Source organism: Narcine bancroftii, chromosome 1, assembly GCF_036971445.1.
Source record: "Narcine bancroftii isolate sNarBan1 chromosome 1, sNarBan1.hap1, whole genome shotgun sequence".
Classification (NCBI taxonomy): domain Eukaryota; kingdom Metazoa; phylum Chordata; class Chondrichthyes; order Torpediniformes; family Narcinidae; genus Narcine; species Narcine bancroftii.
In genome coordinates this window covers 293637377-293655378 of record NC_091469.1, presented here as the reverse complement: position 1 = coordinate 293655378, position 18002 = coordinate 293637377, and the positions used below count along the sequence as shown (strand labels likewise).

The 18002-nt window shown below is 41.7% G+C and overlaps 1 protein-coding gene across 4 annotated transcripts in view; it reads left to right on the top strand.

The window, feature by feature from the left end:
• Positions 1-18002, top strand: part of csrp3 (cysteine and glycine-rich protein 3 (cardiac LIM protein)) — a 41967-nt gene that overhangs the window by 13738 nt on the left and 10227 nt on the right. The window contains exons 2-5 of one of the 4 annotated variants that reach the window (XM_069904753.1): positions 4306-4447; positions 6699-6838; positions 9670-9838; positions 12314-12440. In XM_069904753.1, the coding sequence (XP_069760854.1) occupies positions 6727-6838; positions 9670-9838; positions 12314-12440 (408 nt within the window). In that variant the 5' untranslated portion in view covers positions 4306-4447; positions 6699-6726. Of the gene's footprint in view, positions 1-4305; positions 4448-6698; positions 6839-9669; positions 9839-12313; positions 12441-17277; positions 17651-18002 lie in introns of those variants that run through there. The other 3 variants (XM_069904768.1, XM_069904743.1, XM_069904760.1) reach the window with 3 other exon arrangements.

The window sequence follows — 18002 nt, the reverse complement described above, 5'->3', positions numbered from 1 at the left end:
TGAGGGTGTAAGTCTAACTCTTGGCACTGCAGCCTGTAATCTAACACACTTCAGGCTACTTCTTCTGCCTCTTCCCAAGCACTCAGTTGCACCAAGGAGAGCCCAGCTCTTTACCCCACTACAGGCATCAGAGCCTTGATACTAACCTCTGGAATTCTTTCACTCTCTCTGACCTTGCAGTTCTTTTTTAAATAAGTATCTGGGCTAAACTCATCTCTCTGCTCATGTTTTAATTTCCCCTGACTTGCATCTTGGGACATGAAAAATACAAGAATCTATCTTTGCAATTGGGATTATGAATGCAAGGATATAATACAAAGGCAATTTTTTGTATAATGAATCTGAAGACCAGTTATATTGAATGCAAGAGTGTGGCTAATTCTCTCATTCCTAATGTTCTTTATCCTAACGCAATTAGAGGACAGCAAAAAAGTTCAGAAAGGGCGGCACAGTTGGTGCAGTGGTTAGCGCAATGCGTTTACAGATCCAATGATCGGTACTGAACTTGGGTTTGAATCCTGCGCTGTGTGTAAGGAGTTTGGACGTTCTCCCTGTGTCTCCAGGAGCTCTGGTTTCCTCCCACCATTCCGAATGTACCAGGGGTGTAGGTTAATGGGGTGTAAATTGGGTGGCATGGACTCATGGGTCAAAATGGCCTGTTACCGTGCTGTATGTCTAAAACTTTTTTTTTTAAATAACATAGTCACAACTACTGATTTAACCTGTGAAGGATTATTCATGTTCATACAGAACAGAGGCAAGCTATGATGATTAGAACATAGAACATATAAATCTATGACACAGTACAGGCCCTTCAACCCACAGTATTGTACTGATCTAATAACCTACCTAGAATTTTTCTCAGTTCCATGTACCTATGATTCTGTTGGTTGTTTTGAAAGAATGATTGAATGTCTGATGTCTGATATGTTTTCCCCATAATCCTTTTCAACTTGAATGCTATTTCCTTGCCTGCAAAGGGGATGAATTATTCCATGTGATGCTGGATGGTGCAGACCACTATTTTAATTCAGCCACAGCTGTCCCTTTGATCAAGCTTTTCTGCATGGTTTCCTGCTTGATATTTTTCAGGTGGATGAGGAAAATTCTCTGAGAAATTTTGGGGAACATACATTTGTACATTTGCTTCTTGCTCCTCTGGAATATGATTAATTTCTGGCCTTGAGAACAAACAAGTGGAACTAGTTCTGCAATGTTTGACAACGGGTGTTACCCCCTTTGCGCCAATGAGGTTACCAGCAGTGCTCAGCACATGGCATCTTAGGCAATTAACAGCTCCAGAAGACCGGTAGTTAGCAATTCCTTGTTGTGAGAGATTGTAACAGTGATCAGTGAAGACCTGCATTCTCCCCAGTACACATCCCACAAGCTCATTTGACACCATAATGAATATAAGAAGGGATGTAGGTGGAATACAAGCTGTACATTAAATGTAAACATCAGATTGTCACTAACTCAGCAGCATTCGTGATGAAACACTTTCTTCTGAGCATTATTACAGGATGGAGGTGGTTCAGGGCAATTTCTGCTCGTGGCAAATCTGTCTGCGATATGTCAATTTTGTGGAATACTGTGCTGTTTTTATTACATGACAATAAAGGAATCTGGACTTGCTTTGAGAGGATTTAAGGATGAGCTGAAAATCGCCCCTATGAAATGCAACATCCACACTGGGAAACTCTAATCAAAATGGAGAAGGAGGATTTTTAGGACGATATTGAAAATTTTGAGGGTCTGCAATATGAGGCACACAGTGACCCTGCATAAGCAATGGAAGGAAGACACGACCTTACCACCTGTGCACTTGCCAGCCCCGCCAGGTACCTTCTGCCCTGATGAAGTGCTCAGGCCCGAAATATTGCCTGCGGGTGCAGCATGGCCTGCTGAGTTCCTCCAGTGCTGTTGTTTCGAACGCCACATCAGCTCCACACCCATCTGCGAATCCAGGCCAGTCTCAATCCTGAGTAAACATAAAAACGAGGCATGTTAATTTTGAAAAGTTTTTTTTTAAAGTGGTACACCGGGCTCCTATGTCGAAAGATATATTGGCCCATATTTTTTTTGATTATTAGTCTATTTGTGATAGATGTAAATCAGAAGTGGCTTCTCTAACTCGTATGTTTTGGTCACACCCTATGTTGGAGAGGTATTGGACAGATATTTAAGACTTTTTCAGCTATACTTTGGATATCAATTTGCAACCAAGCTCTTTTTGGAATTATACTTCCAGAAGTGGATCAAGTTCCCACTTCCACACATTGGGTTGTAGCCATTTCTACATGGTTGGCTAGAAGAGCTGGAAAGATTCTAATCCACCTACTTTGACTCAGTGGCTCTCTCAAATTGTGTCATGTTTAAGTTTAGAGAAAGTCAGGAGTCGCACATTTGATACTTCTGTTAAATTTAAAGACACTTGGCGACCTTTTGGAGATTACTTCCACATGACTTAGTTCGTATAATGATTTTCCCTTCCGGACTATATTTTACTCTTTTCTCTTCGTTGGTGAAGACCAGAAAATTAACTTTTATCAATAAATTCTCAGGAAAGTTTTTTTTCTTTTAGAGTAGGTGGGTTTTTTTTTTATAAAATAATTTTTTTTAAAGATTTCAGTTTGAAGAGATGAAAACATATTCGTTAATTGTGGTGTAATACAATATGTTATATCATAAAATATAATAATGATTTATTTTCCCCCTTTTTCTTCTTGTATTGTTCAATTATAATATGATTAATAAAAAGAAATAATTAAATCAAGTGACTGGTGCTGCAACAAACTGAAGGTAACAGCATTACTAATCCTAACTGCATGTAGGCTCTTAACTCAAACAACTGCTCAGTCTAATCTCACATAATGGAAGCAGTGACTCACTTTTGAAGCATGGTAACATAATCAACATTGGATGTGGAGGAGCTTGCTGAGGCAGAGAGCTTTCATGGAAAAACATCATTAACACCGCGACACTGGAGCTTCTCATCCAGCTATTCCTGGATCCTTATCAAAGTATTCCAGATATTTCCCCCTTTCTTCTTTCACTGACACCACACCAGGATCAGCCATGGTGGCAGAGACCATCTGTCCTGCCCGGCCAGTCAATGTTATCTCATCGTCGCTCTGAGATACTGATTTTCTTCTCTCACTGAACGAGGGAAGCAGCTGTGCCCGAAAAGAAATGGCCCTGCATGTTCGCGGGGTTTTTTACAGGACAATCAAACAAACCCATCACATGAATGTCCATATACTTAAAACAGATCAGTGATTCTAGATAATATTGCAAGAGTACATTTAAAACCCCTTATGGGGATTAGTAGATGCCGGATGAGTGTATTTTCCAGTTGCCTGAGATTGCATGTTACATGAGTGGCAAACTAACAGCAAGGCGTGTCAATTTTAAAATTCTATATTTTTAATCTACCGTATATGTCGGCATATAAGATAACTGGCGTAATAAGATGACCCCTCCAGAATTTCCACTTAAAATGTAGGTTTTGAGCTATACTCACTATATAAGACGACCCCAAGTCTGACACCTACCACTGAGAACTTAATGGCCCAATAGTCCTTTACCAACCATCCCTCTGACCAATGGAGTGATGCTGTTGAGGGGTTTTATGGTAGCTAGGGATGAATGTTCACCCAGAGTAAGTGCTGCTGTTTATGAAGGAGTGAAAACTTTCCAGGAAACCCTGTCTTTAAAAGTACCAGTAACTGGTCACTGCGAGGTTTATTGTGAATGGCCTGACGATGCAGTGGGACCCAGGCTGTTCGTCAGCTGTTGAAAATAGCATCTGGTGTATGTTGCTCTCTGTGCTGTTATTTTAAAGTATGTTAGAAAGATTTATAAATCATTTTTATTGTTTTAATATAACATTACGATAGATCCGGCTTCCCAAACATAAGTTTCAGTCGAAAAATATTTAGTGGTAGGACCATAGGAGTTATGCGAGTGTTTTATGCTGGCCTCTACTGCCATGGGGGACACTCTAGACCTCAGAATATTAAGGTTCAGATTTTACATTTAGCATATAAGACGACGCCTGGTTTTGGGGTGCCATTTTTAAGGTTCAAATGCCGTCTTGTACGCCGACGTGCAGAATAATTATTTTCCTCGATTTTTTTACCGTTTGCTTGAATTCTGGATAACAGGGGTTTAACAGTACTTTGGTGGACTCCTCAACTCTCAACAAAACTTATTTTAAAAATTAGCAAGTTTCCAGAATATGATTGTAGCTGAATTGGACATTTATCGCTTGGTTTTGTCATAAATAAATTGATTTCTATCCAGTTTTGAAACAGATACAAAAAACGGCATAAATCTCAGCAGGCCAGGCAGCCTCCGTGGAGAAGGAAACAAGAGTTAACGTTTCAGCCCAGTTATCACTCATCGGAATCATCCTAATATGTGGCAGCAGCGTTCTCTTTTGGGGGTAAAAAAATAAATCAATGTTTCATTTTTTAAGGTGTTAGATTGAGCAATTTACTGCTAGATTAAGTCTTCAATGCCGATCAGAAAGGTTTGCATTTTTAAAAGGTTTTTTTTCACATTTCTGAAAAGATTCCCGTGATTGTATTTTAATGGAGTGGACTTCTATGAAAGGTGATAAAATATTCATTGGTTTATTCCTGGAAGTCCTAACTAATCTTGAGCTCTCCTGAACAAATTATCTCATTTGTCCTTCCCCCATTGTGAAAGAGCACAATTATGCAAAGCAACTGTGTGAATTCCAATCCTGGACTCTAATAAGAAATGTGCGTTGCCTAGTGTGAGAGTGGAACACACAAGTCTGAGGATGACAGCCACTGATTTAGTGAAATATTGGACAATATCTGTCTGATAGACCGACATTTTATGGCATTCACACATCAGGAGTTAGAAAAAGCATGTGAGGAGGGAATATTCATAATTGTGGCATTTTAAATTGTGGCTAAATGCAGAAGAAACCCAAATGAATTGTTCAGGGTATTAAACCGTATAAATAATCAGCACAGGAGGTTTTTAGCAGAGACTCTGAAGGTTTTATTTTTAATTGCAGCATCATATGTTCAAGACATATTAAATGAATTCTTCTTTCTTCTTTGGCTTGGCTTTGCGGACAAAGATTAATGGAGGGGTAATGTCCACATCAGCTGCAGGCTCGTTTGTGGCTGACAAGTCCGATGCGGGACAAGCAGACACAGTTGCAAGGAAAAATTGGTGGGTTGAGGTTGGGTGTTGGGTTTTTCCTCCTTTGTCTTTTGTCAGTGAGGTGGGCTCTGCGGTCTTCTTCAAAGGAGGTTGCTGCCCGCCAAACTGTGAGGCGCCAAGATGCACGGTCGGAGGTGAGATCAGCCCACTGGCGGCGGTCAATGGGGCAGGCACCAAGAGATTTCTTTAAGCAGTCCTTGTACCTCTTCTTTGGTGCACCTCTGTCTCGGTGGCCAGTGGAGAGCTCGCCATATAACACGATCTTGGGAAGGCGATGGTCCTCCATTCTGGAGACGTGACCTACCCAGCGCAGTTGGATCTTCAGCAGCGTGGATTCGATGCTGTTGGCCTCTGCCTTCTCGAGTACTTCGATGTTGGTGATGAAGTCACTCCAATGAATGTTGAGGATGGAGCAGAGACAACGCTGGTGGAAGCGTTCTAGGAGCCGTAGGTGATGCCGGTAGAGGACCCATGATTCGGAGCCGAACAGGAGTGTGGGTGTAACAACGGCTCTATATACGCTAATCTTTGTGAGGTTTTTCAGTTGGTTGTTTTACCAGACTCTTTTGTGTAGTCTTCCAAAGGCACTATTTGCCTTGGCGAGTCTGTTGTCTATCTCATTGTCGATCCTTGCATCCGATGAAATGATGCAGCCGATATAGGTAAACTGGTTGACCGTTTTGAGTTTTGTGTGCCCGACGGAGATGTGGGGGTGCTGGTAGTCATGGTGGGGAGCTGGCTGATGGAGGACCTCAGTTTTCTTCAGGCTGACTTCCAGGCCAAACATTTTGGCAGTTTCCGCAAAACAGGACATCAAGCGCTGAAGGGCTGGCTCTGAATGGGCAACTAAAGCGGCATTGTCTGCAAAGAGTTGTTCATGGATTCTATTTAGATACAAAAGGCCTGAACACTTAACTCAATATTGCTTTGTCTGACATAAAGAACATTACTGGATTTTAATTCAAAAAGCAATTACACATTATTTCCAGAATACAACCAATGGCTAAATTGTAATTGCTTGATAACATCAAAGAGAATCTGACTTTTCTCTACATGCATCTGGATTTCAGCTTTCGTGGTAAGTTGGAGACATAGGAGCAAACAACAGCTGAAGGAATTCAGCAGGTCGGGCAGCATCTGTGACAGCAGAGGGATGGTTGAGATTTTGGGTTGACTGGACAACACTGTACTTTAAGGACACTAAGTTGTCATTAGCATTTAGCTCTTTACATCTGATCCTGTTGGACATTAGTAGAGCAACATGTTCAATCTGTTTCAACCACCAGCATATATTATTTCCTTGTTTTTAGCCTGTGTCCAGAAGATCAACTCCATCAGTCCCCTTCTTGCCATTCATGGCACCCTCAGATTTTCCACCCCGATTTTTATGCTGTTTTACTTTGTCTTCCTGAAATTAGAAATTTCTCCGGATTGATGAATGATGGTCCACTGAAGCTCCTGTGATTATTTTTAAGTTTCTGTTTACCTTCCAGATTCTCAACCTCCTTCTGTTCCCTTGTAATGCCACAGTGGGGTGGTGGAGCCAAGTGCGCGGCCTGTGAGAAGACCGTCTACCATGCAGAGGAGATACAATGCAATGGCAGAAGCTTCCACAAAATCTGCTTTCTTTGCAGTAAGCACATTTTTGTATCAACAACCCGGCAGCAGATCCCTGCCAGTAACTCTGTGACCAATGTGTGATTTGCTTTTTGCTTTCTGGTGAAGTGGGAAGTGTGGAAGCTATGGAGTGCTTTACCAGGATATTGCTTGGATTGGAGAATATTATGAGGCAAGGTCAAGAGAGCTAGGGCTTTTCTCTTTGGAGTGAAAGAAGGATGAGAGATGACCATAGAGGTCTACAAGATTATACATGCACAGCCAGCACCTTTTTCCCATAGTGACAGTAGCAAATACCAGAGGACATCTGTATAAGATGAGGGGAGGAATGTTGAGGGTCAAATTTAGGGGAAAAAGAGTGGTGGGTGCCTGGAATCCATTGCCAGGGGTGGTGGTGGAGGTTGATACAATAGGAATATTTCAAAGCTCTTAGACAGGCACGTGGATGTGAAAAAAATAGAGGATTATGGGTTGGAGGAGGAAGAAGGTTTAGAAGGATCAGTGGTTTTCAAACTGCCCCTTAAACTCTCATTCAACTTTAAGCAATCCCTAGGCCATAAGTGCTCTGTGATTGGTAAGGGATTGCTTAATGTCACTACTCTTGACCCAATTGTTACTGAAATATTTTGCTTGAGAAAAATTGTCATTGGCCCATTTCCTTTGGAGTTGAGATACGGTGCACATAACAAGCCAATTAGGTACAATTAAAACAGTGTTTTTTAAACTTTTTCTTTCAACCCACATACCACCTTAAGCAATCCCTTACTAATCACAGAGCACTACGGCCTAGGGATTGCTTAAGGTGGAATGTGAGTTTAGGGGGCAGTTTGAAAACCACTGATTTAGACCATTGAGTAGATTCATATAGGTTGGCACAACCTCATGGGCCGAAGGGCCTGTATTGGGCTGTGATGTCCTTGGTTTTAATGCTCCTGAAACGCTAGTATGAACTTAAAATATCGAAGTAAAATTGAAAATTCTCTGCAAGGCAACCACATTTTATTTATTTATTGTGTAATGTTCAATCAGCACTGGCTGAAGGACATTCTGGTGAGACTTGATGTGGTGATTTAAAAAAATTGCAAGCCAAGTTATATTTTTCCTCAGCATTAATGTTTTGTTTTGTGACATATGCATGTACTCTGGGTTTATCAGTTTGTTGTCTTCCTTTAAGTGATTTCCAATAATAAATTGTTCCAATTTGCTCTCTGATGCTCTGCAGGATTCGTGATTTTTAGATTTACTCAAATTTGTCGTAGTTAAGGGGAGGACTTGACACAAACTCACATTAAACGATAACCTGCATGCTCAGTTTATGGTTTAGGTTCAAAGTCCAGATCTCTCTGTACACAAAAAAGATATTGGGGAAGTTGGTGTTTGATCTTCTCGGCTAAATGTGACTTGAAAATATCAGTTCCCATTGGTACTTAACACTTCACATGTAGTTTTGCTGATCTCGCGCGAGCTACAGGTACGATCTTTGCTTCAACCAGCAACTAATATTATGTTTTAAACTCATGGAGTTCAGCAGCATGGAAAGCAAGCCCTTCACCCCAACCTGTTCATGCCAACCAAAGTGCCTTCCCGAACTAGTCCTATTTGCTGCATTTGGTGCACGTCACTCTAAAGTTTCTACCAGTACCTGACAAGAATGTCCTTTAAATGTTACCAATGTTCCCCACCTTTACATCTTCCTCTGGAAGCTCATTCCACAAACTTACCATCTCCTGTGTAAGAAAAGGTAACCCTCAGGTCCGTTTTGAAACTTTCCTCTCTCGCCTTCAATCTATGCCCTCCACTGGCCTTGGGAAAAGGGTGTGACTATTTAACTTGTCATAGTTCCTCATGGCTTTATAAGGTCACTCCTCAGCCTCTTGCTGCAGGGAGAAAAGCCCTAGCCTGTCCAACCTCCTTATAACTCAAGCCCGTTAGTCCTGGTAACATCTTTCTCATGCCTCAGAAGGATACAACTCTGGCCATTGGATTCATGTTGATTTTCCACAAACCAATCCTGCCAGCTCCATTTCCCTCCTCCGTATTAACCCTGTTACCCTGCATCTTATTCTTTTTTACTTGCCTATCCATTACCTTTTTTTGCCACTGAGATACACCAGGGATAATTAACATGCGCTAATTAAATGAGCAGCTCATCCTTGGGATGTTGAAGGGAAACCAGTTGAAACCTGCTTGGTTCCAGATAAAGGGTACTGGCAAGATATTCTATGCACAGATTTAGCCCCAGCTAAATGTAACCTCTGTGCTGTTTACAGCAATGGTCCACAACAGTCCCATTGTGGTTTCAAACCCTTCTTAAGTGGTTCTGATCTTGGAGCAAATATTAAACTAGCAAAAAAGGTCAGATGCTCAATAACTATTCTGAATGTGCCACATGAAGAAAATGAAAGGGTTCAGTGCCTCAAGAGCCAAGGTTTGGGCTATTATCTCTAAAAGACTTGCATCTTAAAAAATAGGTGCTTCATTACTGAATTGCCTGCATGCAAGTTTTGCTTTGAGTACCAAAGGAATGCCTGTTTGGAAGAGTATGGAGTGAATTTAAACTATATTTCGGTCCCCAGTTCTGGGAGAGCACCAATGTGTGGTCAATCCTAGATATTCCTAGGAACAGTCCCATGCAACTCCTACTCAATCAGAATGTGCCTTTTCTAGCTGCTGAGTGAATGTTTAGATTCTTGACATTTATTTGAACATTTATCTGTATCTATGTGGCTTTAAACATTTAACTTAAGACACGTGTATTGATTTAGCTTGCAGACTAGATTTTTTTTGGTCATTCAGGCATTTTGTAAAATAAGACTGCCATTTCCTTTCTCTTGCTCCCCGTTCTAGTGACCTGTAGAAAAGCTCTGGACAGCACCACAGTTGCTGCCCATGAAGCTGAAATCTATTGCAAGTCTTGCTACGGCAAGAGGTATGGCCCCAAGGGTTATGGCTACGGTCAAGGTGCTGGAACGCTCAGCTCTGAAGCCGGGGAGAATCAACCCATCCAGCCTGTGGAGTAAGTGCTTGAAAATATTCGTGAATGTTGCATTGTTTCTGGTTCACAACTTTGATCATATTTGCAAGGAAGACGCACATCATAAGGACCTTGTAATTTTGAGTACGTCATAAAATTCCTCATTAAAGATCCTTTAGACATAGGCATCAACATTTGGGTTACATTTATTGTAACCATTGGCGAGCTCTCCACTGGCCACTGAGACAGAGGTGCACCAAAGAAGAGGTACAAGGACTGCCTAAAGAAATCTCTTGGTGCCTGCCACATTGACCACCGCCAGTGGGCTGATATCACCTCAAACCGTGCATCTTGGCGCCTCACATTTCGGCAGGCAGCAACCTCCTTTGAAGAAGACTGCAGAGCCCAACTCACTGACAAAAGACAAAGGAGGAAAAACCCAACACCCAACCCCAACCAACCAATTTTCCCTTGCAACCGCTGCAACCGTGTCTGCCTGTCCCGCATCGGACTTGTCAGCCACAAACGAGCCTGCAGCTGACATGGACATTACCCCTCCATAAATCTTCGTCCGCGAAGCCAAGCCAAAGAAAAAGAAGAATCTAGCCAATCTAATTCACAATTCTCTTTTGTAATTCAGTATTAAAATCCCAGACTATGCTGGTATATCCACAACAAGCAGTCACTAAACATGTCAATCAGGGAGTGAGGCAGGTGAAGAAGGCATACGGGATGCTTGCCGTCAAGACTTGAGGCACAGAATAGAGGACCTGGGACTTCATGTTACATAACTTCATAAAGCATTGGTTTGGCCATGTTTGGAATACAGGAAATACTGTTTCAGCCAACCAACCTCTCCTTATAACTCAAGCCATGCAATCTGGCAACGTCCTTGCGAATATTTTCTTATCCTTTCCATCTTAGTGACACCTTCTCTACAGCTGGGTGACCTGAGTGCAAACAATACTCCATGTCTGGTCTCACCAAAGACTTGCACTCTTGGAGCACAACATCTCACTCTTGCGCTCTTTGCCCCACCCAATGAGTGCAAGTTGGCCTAAGACAGTGGTTCTCAACCTTTTTTTCCCCCACTCACATACCACCTTAAGTAATCCCTCACTAGCCACAGAGCACCCATGGCATCCACAGGGAAGGGGGCCCATAAACTTTGAGCAGAGTCCTAGGTGAGAATGGCTGTTCTAGATGTCGTTGTTCACTGACATTCTCCAGGGCTCAGCCATGTTTTACCCTGGTTTAATATCACAAAATGTAACACCCCTCTTCCCCAAGTTGAATTCTATCTACCATACCTTTCCCAATTGATCTTGGTCTGTTGTAATCTTAGATAAGCTTCTTTACACTCCACTTTCCCACCAATTTTGGGTGTTCTGAGTGTGCACATTCAAGTTTTGTTGCTTATTCACAAAGTTGAGCAAGAACTGTAATGCGAACAGCTGGGAGACCTTATTCTGGCAATGGGTACACTTCAAGATGCTTTCAGACTAAGTAAGTATCCTTGAAAATCTGGGTGTATTTCAAGAGGTACCAACACTGTTCTCAAAGTCCACCCAAGCATTTGCTGGTGAATCAAGAACCAATTGGCCATTTTACCTTTGTTGATATGAAATCCAGTGCTAGTGCCACATGCTGGTTCCTGGAATGGACCATTATGTTGAGAAGAGTCAGGAACTTTTCTCTACATTTTAACCCAAATCATATGTAGGCACATTTGATTCACTATCACCACAAATTGAAAAATACAGACAGATCAGGATAATTTTAGTCATTCAGGAGAAATTTATACCTATTACTCTCATTAATAAATATTATAACATATTAAAAAATAAATTTACGGGAGATGGCCAATGTTGTCGCAAATCCAGGCAATCTTTGAAATGTTATGCAAGACATTCTATTCAAAAACAATCTGTGTGTAAATTTACCTTTAATTTAGATACAGCGCAGGAACAGGCCCTTCCATCCCATGAATCTGTGCCGCCCAAATACACCTGTGTGACTCATTAACATCCTAACCCCGTATGTCTTTGGATCATGAGAGGAAATTAGGGCACCTGACAGAAACCCACAATGCTCCCCCTCCACCATCAGACTCCTCAACAACAAACTCAATCAGAGACTCATTTAAGGACTCTTACTTTTGCATTTTATTGATTTTTTTTTCTCTTTGTATTACACAGTCATGAGTGCATTGAGTATGGTTTTTTTTGCACTACCAATAAGTGGTGATTTCCACAGGAAAATGAATCAAAGGGTCGTATATTATGTCATGTATGTACTCTTGACAATAAATCTGAAAAATCTGGTCCTTCATATCATTGTTGGTGCGGTAATAATGTGTTACTCTGCCACCCTACGTGTAAAGATGGATATTGGGAGATTGCGAAACTCTTGGCCTCTGCCTCGTCCATTTTAATATATGATGCCCATCTGACTTAATGTATACATTAGACAAATTTTTATTCAGTGTCTTTATCCTCCTTTATTTCTTTTTCCAAGGACAAAACCTCGTCAGTCTCCAAACCCTAGCTCTTCCAAATTTTCACAAAAGTTTGGCGGTGCTGACAAGTGTCCACGATGCAGTCAGTCAGTTTACGCAGCTGAGAAGGTGATTGGAGGAGGAAAGGTACGAAAAAAAATAACAAACCTACTGTTTTTGTGCTGATGTACTCAAGCAAGAGATAAGAGAAACCAGATTAAGGATGTCCATCCTGCCTCATTCAAAGAGAACAATGAACATTACAGCAAAGTGCAGACCTTTCAGCCCACGATGTTGTCCTGACCTATGGAAATCTATTCCACAACAATCTAATTTTGCCCACAACCTTCTATTTTTTTTCCTATATCCATCGGAGAGTCTTTTGGTCTTTGAATGTCCTTATTGTACCAGCCTCCGCCACCATTCCCAGCAAAGCATTCGAGGTACCCACCATTCTCAGAGTAAAAAAACTTACCTCTGCCATCTCGTCTGAACTTTCCTCCACACACCTTAAATCAATCTCCTCTGGTATATACGATTGTCACCTCAGGAATAAGGTGTGGGCTGTTCACCCGATCTCGCCCCCTCATTGTCTTATTTAACACCTCTCATCCTTCGTCACTCCAACGAGAAAAGCACTAACCTTGCTTCATGTGACATGTTCTCCAATCTAGGCCACACCCTGGTAAATCTCCTCTACACCCTCTCCAAAGCATCAACAAAGAAGGTTATTCAAAGTAATCTTCAAGGAAGTTCTATGTTTGCATTTGACTTTCAAGTTATCAAGTTTATGTTTATTCTCATGTGTTCTGAGGTACAAAGAAAAGGTTTCAAAGAAGCATTCTTTCCAGCAGTTAGGTCCCATCACCTCTGAACCCCTCTGTTCTACATTTTCCAGTCGATTTGCTGCATTCTTTTCCCAATTGTCACATTTAAAAAAGAAACTCGTTTTGTGTGGTTTCTCTTTGTGTACCTAGTGTTCCTGGATTTAGTGAGCTACTCACAACAGGCTCAACATCTGTCTTAATACCTAATCCAAACCATGGCCTCTGGGGAAAGGTTATGCTGCTTTCCTGCTTCCTGCTTTGGAGATTACTGCTGCAACTGTTCGAGTGTGTTTGTCGGATGGGTATATATCACCTGCACCAAATTACACTGGGGAATGTTAAAAAAAAACCAAAGGTAGGAAGAGAGAACAATTCGGATAGTATCTTGAGGGATGAAAAAAAATCTACTGGAAGAAATCTGGGTAAAACATCATAAAGGCTCTCGATGAAGGGTTCCAATGCAAAATATTAACCGTTCATTTTCCCCTACTGATCTTTCTTGACCTTTTGAGTTCCTCCAGCAATGTTTTTTAATCAAGATTCTGGCATCTCTTCCTCTCACTCTCTGCCTTCCACAGGGACCAATCCCTCCGTGACTCCCTCGTCTACTCCTCCCTTCCCATGAATCACCCCCTTGGCACCTCCACCCTCCCCCCCCACCATGACAGCATGAAATGCTACACCTGCGCCCACACCTCCTCCCTCTTTAGCATTTAGAGCACCAAACAGTTCTTCGAAATCAAGCAACACTTCCCTTGAGAATCTGCAGGAGTTATTAACTCCATCACATGTTCCATAGTGGTCTCCTCTACGTCGAGGAGACTAGATGCAGAATAGGAAATAACTTTGTTGAGCAGCACGGCTCTGTCCGCCACAATAACGGGGATCTCCCAGTGGCTACCTACTTCAATTCCCCACCCTATTCCCTTGACGACATTCTGTCCATGGTCTCATGCACTGCCAGACTGGGGCCACTTGCAAATTGGAGGAACAACACCTCATCTTCCATTTGGGCACTCTCCAACCGGAGAGCATTAATGTCAACTTCTCCGGTTTCCATCCCCCCACCCCGCCACTCTCTTTCCCTTTCCCCAAGTCTCAATTTTCCTCTCTCTCTCCCTTTCCTCCAGCTCTCCATTCACATAGCCACCCCTTCCCTCGATCAGTTCTCACCTTTCCACTCCTGTCCTATCTATGTCCAATTATTGATTTTCGCCTGTTGGCCTGTGCTTTTCTTCCCTTTAGGCACCTGTCTGCTTTTTGTTCATAGCTTGACAAAGGGTTTAGGGCCAAAACATTGGTAGTACACCTTTACCTCCTGCGGACATTGCGAGACCTGCTGAGTTCCTCCAGCATTTCTGTGTGTTTGCTACAATCACAGCATCTGTAGACTGTCGTGTTTCCCTCCATCTGCAATCTTTCGTGCCTCCAACTCGTGATCACATAAATTCTTCCTCCACTGTTCATTCAACTTGTCCAAATCTAAATTTAATGCCCAAATCTCAGTTCTTCCATATTTGCAAGTCCAGCATTTTCTTGAATCACAAGTTTATAATTTTCCAAGAGAGTCTGAATCAAATTTTGTAGATGAGTTTTTTTTTGGCTTAATGCCTCCTTTTAAAGGTTTAATATCTTTTATTTATAATAAATTGTAATGTTTAAATCAGACCATTAATTAAAATTAAAAATGCTTGGGAACAGGATTTAAATTTGACTATATTGGATGTGGATTGGGACACAATCCTTAAGTTGGTTAAGAGCTCTTCATTATGTGCTCAACATTGTCTATTACATTTCAAAGTGGTACATAGAGCACATTTGTTTAAGGCTAAATTGTCTTGCTTTTATTCCGATATGACTCCCTGGTGTGACACGTGTAAGAGTGAGGAAATGTCATTAATCCATATGTTCTGGACTTGTCCAAGTCTAGAAAAATACTGGAGAGAGGTTTTCAATACTATATCAAAAATATTCAATATAGATTTGACACCGAACCCTTTGGTGGCCCTTTTTGGTACAATGGGAGGGAATAATTATCTCTGATTCAGTCGTGCTATTTCTTTTTTTTGGCGAGGGGTGCGATTTTACTTAAATGGGAGGATGCTTCCCCACCCACTCATGATCAGTGGTTGGGTGACATCATGTCCTGTTTGAATGTGGAAAAGATTCATTATTCAGTTAATAATTCAGATACAAGATTCCAGATGTTATGGGGGTCATTTATGACTCACTATCTTACTTTATAATTTCACTTCAATGTAATTAAATTGTCTGACTTCACAAGAAAAAGGAACAGAAGTAGGCCATTTGGCCCATCGAGTCTGCTCTGCAAATCCACCCTGGGCTAAACTGTTCTCACACCTAGTTGCAAGTTCGGGTTTTTTACCCATATCCCTTGATACCTTGACTAATTAGATACCTATCAATCTCCCCCTTAAGCTCCCCCTGTGATCGGCCCTCCACAGCTGCATGTGGCAACAAATTCCACAAATCCTGACCCTCTGGCTCAAGAAATTTCACCTCATCTCTGTTTTAAATAGGTACCCTCTAATTCTAAGAATGTGCCTTTATGTCCTGGATTTGCCCACCAAGGGAAACATCATTGTATTTTTTCCACTATTAATCCAATTCCTTCTGGAAAGCCACAAATGAATTTGATTCCACTCCCCTTTCACGAAGTGTCTTTAAAATCCTACATTTAAAAAAAAGCTTTCCTTTGTGGTTCTTTGTGATCATAATTTGCTTTCTGCCACAGAGTTAAATATCCTGCGATTATCCACCAACCTATCTTCCCCTTTGAAAGAATACAAGCAACAAAATCCATAGAGTGTGCTGGAGGCAAATGAATTAAATATCCAAGTTTATGTCATGAATGGAAAGTCTTTGGGGGCTGTGCGTCATTGCCCAGTGTGAGAAGATTGGCACCCTATGCTTTGAGCGGAACAAGGGAGAACATCAGGAGGGTGATGTAGAGTAGCCATTCTCAATGAGATGGGGGGAGGGACACAGCGTACAGTCCCCCATGGCAGCCACAGTACATTTAAGTGGGGCCACGGACTGAAATCATAAAATATTCTTTATGTCGTTGGTAGGCGAGAAGTACGTAAGAAACTTGACTGCTTCACAGGGAAGGGGGCTCATAAATTTTGAGCAGAGTCCTGAGGGGGTCATAGTGAAATAAAGTTTGAAAATGGCTGGGGAAGAGTTTCAGCAGTACAAGTCCAGATAAGAAGATTACAGTGTCTGTAAAAATCTTTCAATCCTCCCAGAAAAATCCAGGCCTTCTGGTTCATATAATCACACTCCCCAAAATTAGTTTGACTGCTGTGGAATGAAATGATGAAGTTCCTGATTTAAAAATGCATCTGTTCTCCACCTGAATCTGTTTGCATTGGAGTAGATGCTCTAAGCACATCGTTTCATTTTCACAATTTGTTCTGAGCCAAGCCCCACAGGCTTTGAATAAGAATGCTCTTTGCTGGGGCCTCAAAGGAAATTTGCTGGGTCCATCAAGACCAACTCCTGGAATAAAATACCAACAAAATGAAAGGAAGCTATTTAACCCTCGGAGTTGGTAATGGAATTTTGTTAGAACAGCACATTTCATTACCCTGCAATCTTTTATCCTTCACTGAGCTCATCTTTTTTTTTGGACATCTACAATCTTTTCAGGAAGATTATTGCATCATTACTCCACCTTCCTTGCATCTCCGTTTGATTTGTTTGCCAAATAATCTTCAACCTTCCGCCAATTCAAACTATCTTTACTTATTTGTCTAGATCTGTGACGATTTTCAACTCTTTTAATGATCAACTTCTCAATTTTTTCTGATTCAAAACTGATGTTGATCATCTCCAGAACTAATCTAGTGCTTTTTTTAACTCTTTTAACAGCATACGAGTCAATATTCCAGTTGCGGCTGAACCTGTGTTTTATATCACTTTCTTGCATTTCTCCTTCTCGCTCAGCGTCCCTTTGCCTTGATTTTACCTCCAATGGTTTGTATCTCTGTTCCCAATTCTCTAATACAACAGTTCCCTTTCGAATGCATTGCCTCCTGATCTTCCCCATGGAAGCTTGATCTGCTGCCTGTCTGCCTACTCTGTCAACCTGTTACACACTCTTGATCGTTCTCTTTCCCCTTTTACCATTGCAGATCTTTTCATTTCCAAATTTTGATGTTTGTTCCACCTACATCAAGAAATGCCACTTTCAGCGGCTGCATTCAGGTACCTAGGGGGACTTCAGTGCTCCAGCGATTATCCCTCCCGGAGGAGGGTTGGAAAGTGCACCTCAGAGGCACCTCCTGCTCATCCAGTTGACCTCCCAACAGCCGCATAGGGGTAGAATATGCAGCTTTACATCAGGGTATTTTGGGCACCTGAAAGTGCCTATAATTTTAGAAAACCTCCCTTGCATTCTTCCATCACATATACATTTAGAAGATCTTTACTGATCTCTGGAAAACACTGCGATATAATAACCTTCCGATATTCCAAAATAAACATATATTTGACCTTCAATGCTAACTCTGTCTCTTTCTCCACAGTTGCTGCCTGGGTTGCTGAGAGTTTTGTTTCTGTTTTTCTTCAGTCCTCCGGAATCCACAGTTCTTGATTTTCATTCACCCATCGGAACTGTAGTACGTCACATTTTAAACAGCGATGTGGGCATCGCTGGAAAGGCCATTCCTTGAAGTTGGCAATTTGCCACCTTCTCCAATGGCTGCTGTCCTTATGGCAAAGGTTCTTCCACAGTACAGTTGGGGATTTACAGGATTTAGATGTGGTGATGAAGAAATGGCTAAACATAGATCATTAGACACAGTACAGGCCCTCCAGCCTACAATGTTGTGCCAACCCATGTAAGCCTACACCACAA